Below are 9,433 nucleotides of genomic sequence, written 5' to 3' on the forward strand. Positions count from 1 at the left end.
ACTTTATTTATATATATTAGATTTAGGGTTACTTTTTTTTTTTTTTTTTGCTAATATTCAATTTTATAGTATATGTAACATTCTTATACTTTACCATTATATTAATTTTATTTAATTTAATTATTCTTGTTATGCGTCATTCCCTAAATACAAGGTTAAAACTTTTTCTTGAATACAAACTTTTAAGAAAATCGGGTGTACAATGATTATTGTACATGCAGCCTAAAGTGATAAAAAATTAACCCAGTTCAAATAAAATTTATCTACGCTTTATTAGTAAAGAATCACATTTTAAATGACTAAAAATCAATTATTAAAGATTTTGTATAAGCATAATTATTAAAAGTATTAATATCCACTTTATATGATTTTACAATAAATGTTGATAATTAGAGTTATTATACGTTAAAAACATGCGTTGACAAACTTTTCTTAATTTTTATAAATGAAAGAAGATCTAGATAACCAAATTATTTTTTTTATTTAACAAAGTTACCAAATTATCTTTTTTTATTGTAACAATTTTTTTTTTTTTTTTTTTTTGGGAAAAGCAACAAACTTTTTTAAAAGATAAACAAAAAACTACGGGAAAATTTTTATTGAAAGGGTGACACGTGTATTAGGGGGATAAGGCCGGTAATTACTTTAGTATATAGTATTGAAGATTTGATTATTTGATATCCACATTTAATTTTGTAAAACTATACCATATTTTTTTCTCAGTGGTTGATTAAAAAAGAACTTATCCCACTTGCTGTTCTTGATATTTTCAATGATCCGTGGTATAAATTAAACTAAAAATACATACTTCGTATATATTTAGTGCAAAGCAAATATATACCACCACCACTAAGGCACTACGGTTACTTGCCTACCTATTGATTTGCTCCCCGCATCTTTTAAAGATGCATTTTCCTTCAAAATTGCACTCATCAATTTATGGAAACGAATGTCACAACAGCAACATCATACACATCACCACCTTGCTTGGTGTCCCAAGAGGCGAGACTGATCCTCGCTCTGAGAAGCTTCGATAACTAGCCTCTTATGATTTCATCACGGTTTATCTTCGTTCCTAAACTCGTTTTTTGTGCCAGAGCTGCAACTGGATAATACAAGCACATGGATGTATAACACACTGGCAAATATGCTACAGAAAGAGGAGCAATCTTTGTCGAGACCAGACTACTATTATTGAGGAAACACAGGATAATACTTTCAAGTTTCAACACTGAAGAATTTGTTACAGCATAAAGGTTTTGGTTTTCTTTACAATCGATGACATTTTAGAGAATCAATTTTTTTCCCAGGATACAAAGTCACATAAGAAGGTGAACAAAGCATATCGTCATCATCTTAAGGGCAGATAAAATATGGCATGCAAGGGTTGCCCGCATAACATCCCCACGTTCCCAAGGTTTCACATAGTTCTACCAAGGGTACCTCCCATCAACTACAGATTCTCAATCTCCACGAAAAACATAAGCTTTTATTGTACATATACTCGCCCAAGTTGAATCATACAGAGGTCTTGTCACTCTTGTGTCACAACTTTCATTCATACGGAGCTGTCTTCTAGCTGGTTTGATCTGGTTGATTTTCTGTAATTTGGCTATTGAGGAATGTTGGAAAAATACCTGTTGATTCCATGAATAATAATAGACAAATCAAGAACTTCCCTTGAAGCAAATTCGATCGCCATACTCGAAACATAGACCTGTCCTCCTTCTGTTGTGCCGTGGTTTGGAACCCACTGACTTAGAAGCGAAATACGCCACCACCGGTACAGGTTTTTCCGATGACGCACGCCCCCCAAGTTTTACACAACGACCTTTGCAATTCGTGTACCCGAACCAAAGGTTGGAATTGCTCAAGAACTGTTCAGATCTCAAAGGGTAGGTTTGTGGTTTTGTGTTTAGGGTATTTTCAATAATGAAATTAACGTATATTGATTTTGGGGTATGAGGGTATTTATATGAATATAATGGAGTAAAGAACAAGCCAAGAAATTAGGTCTTTTAGCCCACGCAAGCCCACCGCCCAAAAGCAAACTGATCGACCGAGCTCTCGCTCGCAGTCGAGCGAGCTATCGCTCGGCCTAGCAGAGAGCAACTACGGCAGCGAGCTAGCGTGCGAGCTATCGCTCGAGCTCTCGCTCGCCCCTGTCGCAAGCACATGGCCAGCGAGCTATAGCTCTCTCGTATCCGAGCTATAGCTCGGCCTTGCAGCGACCACGAGCAGCAGCGAGCTATAGCTCTCTATTACCCGAGCTATAGCTCGGCCTTGCCAAAGCTATCTATCCTTGCTAGAGCTATAGCTCCTTCGCTAGATCTTTAGCTTGCACATATCACTCCCTCGTTAACTCCTCGTACACTCACTTGGTAAATCTCCGATTTGCATTACTAGAATCGCAATTACTCCAACAAGGAATTCCAACACTGACAGTCGCTGCAAGGCAAGTTTAAAGGTAAGCTTTGTTTGATGTAAGAATATCTATCTATCTACTTCTGCATGAAAGTAAACTACTAAATTAACAACAAGAACTAAAGAACCAGGAGGCTATTGACTACATGTCCAACTGCTTCAAATATCAAGACACAAGAAGAGGTTCAGAAAGATCAATGGGCTTTCTAAAATAATACTCTGTAACTTTCAAACAGCGCTAATTGTGAAGGGGCTTTAAGTGAGAAAAGCTTAATAGAGATATTATTTTTCAGGAAGAGTTTCATCCTACATGACATGTCTTTTTACAAAGCATGCTAATAAACTTTGGATATAGTTTTGTACACAGTTCAGCCATCTCAACTGGAAATGACTGCAAGTCATCAGGTTGCAAGATTTTTCATTTTTTCTGGTTAAATTGCCACATATACTGATATACCAGCATTTACATAGTATAGCGAGACATGAATCTGGCAATCTAAAAGAAGCCAAGCAGATGAAATTTGACCTTCAAAACATAAGGGCCTTAGTAATTTGGTATCAATTGAAAAGCGAAAAAGGAAAACCACCAAAAAAAAAAAAAATTATAGTAGAGCTTGACCAAGAACTCCAAGAAGCCATACCCTTTGTTCAAGTGCTTCTTGACTAGTGTCTATCTTCAAAGATTGTAACATGTTTACACCTTCACGAAAGCCAGAAATAGCTCCCTCTTCATTACCAAGCCCTCTGTCAACGTCAGCCACTTTTGCTAAAGAAACTGCTACATCTAAAGTCTGGAATCACAGGAAGCAATAACTTAGGAAGAGAGACATTATAAAATTTGCTTAACTACATAAAAAGTAGAAGACAAGGTAGTAACTAGTAAAAAGTTATGCAGTTGGGTTTTTGTATGTACAGCTGAGAAAAACTATCTGAAAATTCAAAGATCTGATCCCATAATATAGGATGTCCGGTCTGAAATAAATTCGGATCAGGTATCCGATCCAAATTTCTCGTATAACGGATACCTCTTCGGATATCAATTTTCGGATTTTCAGATATCCAATATATCCAAATTATTTCGGATAACGGATATCCAATCCGAATATCTATATTTTGGGTATTGAATAACTCTGATCCAAAATCCAAAAATTTGGGCTTTATTTTACATTTTTTTTTTTTTAGAAAATCTAAATTAGATATTATTGTATAATATTTCAGATGTTGGATATCCGGAACATCCAATCCGAAATTTTCAAATATCTGAAATTTTTTGAATCGGATTCGGATAGCAATATCTCAAATTTCGGATTGGATATCTAATTCCTATTTGTTGAAATGTTATTCCGACAAAACATATAATTCTTTTAAACTAAAAATTGTTGAATGAAATGCTGTTCTGTCACAGCAGCATTTCATTTGACAAATTTTAAATTAGAACCACATTTCATTTGACAAATTTATAATTTAGAAGAATTAGCATCCTCATATTCATCAAGGGATTTAAAAAAAAAAAAAAGAAACTTTTGTGTAGAACGGACTCACGTGAGTCCGGACTTGAGAACAATGCTGCTTCTTCATCCTCAACCTTTGGGTCGATTCATTTACGCACCTTCGAAACTTTCATTATCTCTGTCCTGTTTCGATTTTGGGAGAAATTCATCACAAATTCCATCAATTTGGTCCGAAAAAGAGGGAGAATTCATCACAAATTCCATTGATTTAGAATCATGAACAGATCTAGAATCCAATTTAGCTAAAACATTTAATTAATATCCCACCTCTTGCTTCGATGGGGCTTGAGATTGCTTCATCAGCCCATATAAAACTTCAGAGACCTCAATTTCAATGGCGTCTTCTGTTGACAGCATGACGCCGACGATTTCGAAGATGATTTCTGGAGCGTATTTCGGTCCATTAGCCTCCTTCTACACCGGAATAGAAAAGTGTCAAATCCACAGAAACACATACATACATCACTGAAACACATACATACATCACTGGAGAACAAGGGGATGAATATGGGGATGAATAGAACACTGACAATATGCGGTGTGAATTGAATCAGATGGGCCAAGGTATTAGACGTTCATTGTCAGGTTTTAGATTAGTATGGTCAGGTATTAGATAAATATTAATTGGTTTAATATTTGTTAGGAATTATAAATTTTTTAGTCAGGAATAAGATAATTTTTATCATAAATAAGACTATTTTAGTTAGGAATAAAATAATTTTTTATCAGAAATAAGACTAATTTAGTCAGGAATAACATATTTTTTATCAGAAATAAAACTATTTTAGTCAGGAATAAGAAATTTTTTTTCAAGAAATAAGACAATATTATTGATTTTTGTTGCTGAGTCCGGTCTCACGTGAGTCCGTTCTACACAAAACCTTCTCAAAAAAAAAAAAATAGTTAAAAAATAAAACTTTTTAACTGCTGTTATAAAAGTTGATCTCATTATTGTCATTAAGGTTTTTTTTTCCCATATTTATTGTTCCCACTTAACAAACCAAAAAAAAAAAAAAAAGATTTACATTGAGATACTCCCAAATCCCAATTAGCTAACACTGCTTAACTCCAACACAGATGTGTTGATAGAAATTATTCCCTTCTACAACATATTTGGCAAATACTATTACCTAGTAAATTTAGCTCGGTGAAATGTTCCAATATTAAACAGAGTGCATTGCTCACAAGTCAAAACCAGATCCTTTTTACAAAACAGAAGGTTAGACAGTTGGGTGTGAGCGTTGAGACAAATACAATGCAGAAAAAAATAAAATACAACAGGTTATTATATCACTCATTGATCACCACTTGACAAGAAACCTGTGTTTTGCAACCATGAAAGGGAGAGAGAAAAAGAAAGGAATAATATATAACCGTTTCTGCTTTCCTATTTCACAATGAAGAACAGTTGCAAAAGAGAAACTTACTAGGAATATTCAATAAACTAAGCAGCTAAGACATCATATGCAACAAATTGAAACAGGAGCTAACCAGAGATGCATTATCATGGTGATTTAACATGGCATTACGACGAACTTCCAAACAACGGAAATAATAATATATTATTCAGTGAAGCTTGCAGATCTCCATCATAGTACTTCAGGTCTCCAATTTTATTCAGTGAAACGGAAAGAGTGCGTATAATCTGCCAATAATATATTCATTATTAATTAGTGTCAATACAGTAAAATTTGCAGCTGTCACATGATGTGTGAATGTATCACCTCCATATCGTCAGGAGGCACTTGTGACAAAAATTCAACACTTTCTTCAAAGTAGGTGACGGCAGATCCAGCATCTCCCATTGCACGACTGCAATAAACTTATACATTTTTCCAGAATATTGAAAAATTTATCAGCTCAAAATTAAAATTGAACATTTAGGCCCTGTTTGGTTGGGTGCAAAATGTTTTCAATGGAAAATGATTTTCCATGAAAAACCTTTTTCATAAGAAAATGTACTTTCCTACACATTTCCCTTGTTTGGTTACATGTAAACTGATTTTCCTTTTTAAGCATTTTCCGTCGTTTGGTTCAATAGAAAATCAACATTTTTTTAAAAAAAAAATTTATTCTTTGTCTTTCCAATATTATTTATATGGAAGATCTTATCAGTTCTTTCTCATACCGTACTACTAATACTATAATAATCTTCGAACTTTTTCTAAGCTAACTTTGAATTTGTTTTTTTTTTTTAAGGGATAACTTTGAATTTATTTTTGTAAATATTTTTTGCAATTTAGAAATAAAAGGGTAAAAATTAGCATAATAAAATTATATAAGTAAGATAAAATGTTGTAGACTAGTACAAAGTAGCAGCAACAAAGCTATGAAGTTTAAAACATACTCATTCTAATTTTAACGATTAAGGGAATTTATAAAGTTTCGGATCCAAACTCTTCGGAGAGGTTTGCTCTTTGTCAAAAAAGCTTTGGCAAGCATCTCCCGCTCAACTAAGTGGTCAAATGCGGCATCACGAACTGCTTCTTCAAAATCATCCATCTTCATTATCTCTTCATAAAGTTTCTCCACATCAAGTTGGTTGTTTGAGAATTTTTTCAGAGCACTAACCACTTCTCCTAGTTGATTAGATATTTGTTGCAAGTCACAAGTGTCATCTTCACCTCGAGTCCTCTTACGATGTTGTCTTGGCTCTGAAGAAGTGGCACTATCTGATTTTGATGTCCCATCTTCTGCCATACTTGTAGGCTGCCCTTGTCCACTCTCATTGTTAAGTTCAATATCAGCAAAACTCTTAGAAAAGTCTCCACGAGCCATGTCTTTACCAGCCACGATTGCTATTTCTTCATACATATCAATTTTTCGGTTGAGATATTTCTCATGAGAAGGATTTTCCTGTATATAAAAGGAGAAAATATCAGTGAAATACTTGAAACAATGTAATATAAAGCAACCATGACTATGAAAGCATAATTATAAGACCATCTACTATACGTCACTACCTAACCATCTACCATACGTACTATAAACAACTTATTCTCTACAAAATTGCAGCAATTAGATATCACACTTATAATTATGAAACAGGCCAGAGTATCTGACAGCTATGTAATGCACAGATCTAGTAGGTTGAATCAAGAATAATCTGCTGATATCTAGCTATGTAATACCAGTGGACCAGATTCCAGATATCTAGCCCTGCTCCCTTGTCATATATAGCCAAAAGTTTGAAAAAGTGATTATCTATCCAAAAAAAAAACCCCAAATACCTAAGCATGTAAGAATACAAACAGAATAAATATCACAAACTGATTTGGAAAACTCTTCTCTGAGTTGTTTTTCTATACACACCATAATAATTTATAGCATGTAAAAAGCTAGTGAAAAGTTAAGATACCTGAACATAGTTATTGTAAGCATTAGGAGATGCTGTTACCATCTTCACAGTGTCATTCCACCCAAATCCAGAGTTACCACGAACTTTCGATATGATTGCCCAATTAGCTTTCACCGTCCTCATGTGGTTCTCAACATGGTCAGCCGTGCAGGAAGTTTTAAATTTTTCTGATATATTTTTTGCAGCAGCAACAAATGAGCTTGTTCTGAAAGTGTTATTTGGCCTATTTCCCTTTCTCACTTCTTCTGCAAGAAATGCCAGTAACTCCTTGGACATTTGTTTTGACCAACGAAAATTCCCTTTTTTTCTTCATTCTTCACCTGCAATTGTAGATACACATGCTTTTCATATGCAAACCACATGAATTATCAAGAAAATCTAATCATTTCATATACATTCACCAAAATAAAAGTTCATGTAATTAAGGAGAATATAAACATCTTTGCAATTTCTACTTCAAATCATTAGTGTAACCCATTACAATAGGAAATAAATAGAAAAACTCAGGTTGTTTGAGGCCTCTTGTATGCAGTCCACATGGCTAATGCTATGGCATTTCTTTTATTAATGCACTCATTTGTTTCTTCTCGCATTTCCCTTCGAGTAAGCAATGTTCTTGTATCATGTGAATCCATCTCCAAGTCTACCTCTCTAGTTATCTGGTCATTAGGATCCACACCCCTAAGGAAGTTGTGTATCACACAACATGCTAAAACCACATCAACCTGGGTTTTAAATGACCAAAAAGGCTCAGCATCCAAAACACGAAACCTCGCCTTTAGAATTCCAAACGCCCTCTCTACAACCATTCTAATTGAAGAGTGTCGAAGGTTGAATAACTCCCGTTCATTTTCTGGAGGATTGTTTGTAAATTCTTTCAAGTGATAACGGGTTCTCCTGTATGGAGGCATAAGACCTTTGCGACTACCAAAACCCGCATCTGCAAGATAATACTTCTCTGCACACAAAAATAAAAATGCATATTATAATCAATTTATCTTCAGTTTGCAACTAGCCAACTACCAAAAAAGAGACAACTACCTTCTGGAATTTTGAAACCCCTACTTAGCGCATCATTAAGGACCCTTGAATCATGTGCAGAACCCTCCCAGCCAGCTAGAACATATGTGAACTTGGCATCAAAATCAACAGCAGCTAGCACATTTTGCGTTGTTCCGCCCTTTCTACCACGAAATCTATCTTGTATCTCAATGGGAACGGAGGCACGCACATGTGTTCCATCTATAGCCCCTATGAAATCCTCAAACCATGGAAAGAACCTAGGGTTGTTTTGAATTTCTGGTTGAATTGAAGTTGTTGGTGGTTTCACTACCTCTGGATACAATCGAAGGATAGCTTGAAGTACAATATGAAAATAGTAGTGTACGGTCCATGTTGACCGAAAAAATCTTCCCCCAATCACACGAAACCTTACATTATGCCCCAATAAGTGTAAAAATATAATTACTTGCTCCTTAACACTCATCCGAACACTTTCCCGCAAAAGTCCTCTTTCAACTAGAATATTACACAGGCTATAAAATGCAGTAGGCCTCATACGAATTTGTCCTAGACAATGAGTGTCACCACAATGTAAAATACTATTGATATTTGCCTCCCTCAAACTATCTCTATTCACATAAGGTTGCCTAATTATTCTAGGCCTTTTATTCCTTAACCTATACTCTTCAACAAGAGAAAGAACAGAAGCAATTATAGCTGCCACAGAACCAAGAATCATGCCTTTCATTTCATGGGTCATCTACAATAACACATACAACAAATTATATAATAAGCCATAACATATACAAAAATAGCAAATTATCTCAATAATTACAAAATTAAACCAGCTGGGTACTCAAAAAAATCTGAAATCAGATTGGATTTGGCTCAAAAAAATTTGAAATAAGATTGGATTTGGCTAACCAGAGAACAAATGTGCTTTTTCTAATGCAATTGAGGATGGGTACTAATTGATCATTTCATCAGACACATTCAGAAGTGCAATATGACTATATTCTACCAAGTACATTGAAGGTCAGATGACTACTTGGATCTATGTACATCACAAATGCACATTGCAGATAGAATTTCAATAAACATGTTGGTATTAATTAATTTGTTTATTTTACTGAAACAA

General features: G+C 34.6%; 2 protein-coding genes across 2 annotated transcripts; both read right to left on the reverse strand.

Annotated features, from left to right (window-relative positions):
- Positions 1-1,804: 1,804 nt before the first annotated feature.
- LOC145617787 (uncharacterized) lies at positions 1,805-5,742 on the reverse strand. The gene is made up of 5 exons (XM_081672538.1): positions 5,660-5,742; positions 5,427-5,580; positions 4,203-4,349; positions 3,066-3,215; positions 1,805-2,448 (listed from the first exon to the last, which is right to left on the reverse strand). Exons 2-5 carry the CDS (start codon positions 5,454-5,456, stop codon positions 2,359-2,361), a joined length of 417 nt encoding a protein of 138 aa, XP_081528664.1. The 5' UTR covers positions 5,457-5,580; positions 5,660-5,742; the 3' UTR covers positions 1,805-2,358.
- A 551-nt stretch (positions 5,743-6,293) lies between these two features.
- LOC145616153 (uncharacterized) lies at positions 6,294-7,569 on the reverse strand. Its single transcript, XM_081670851.1, has 2 exons — positions 7,294-7,569; positions 6,294-6,791 (listed from the first exon to the last, which is right to left on the reverse strand). Exons 1-2 carry the CDS (start codon positions 7,567-7,569, stop codon positions 6,294-6,296), a joined length of 774 nt encoding a protein of 257 aa, XP_081526977.1.
- Positions 7,570-9,433: the final 1,864 nt, after the last annotated feature.

The sequence above is a fragment of the Chenopodium album genome, chromosome 26, assembly GCF_948465745.1.
Source record: "Chenopodium album chromosome 26, dcCheAlbu1.1, whole genome shotgun sequence".
NCBI lineage: Eukaryota > Viridiplantae > Streptophyta > Magnoliopsida > Caryophyllales > Amaranthaceae > Chenopodium > Chenopodium album.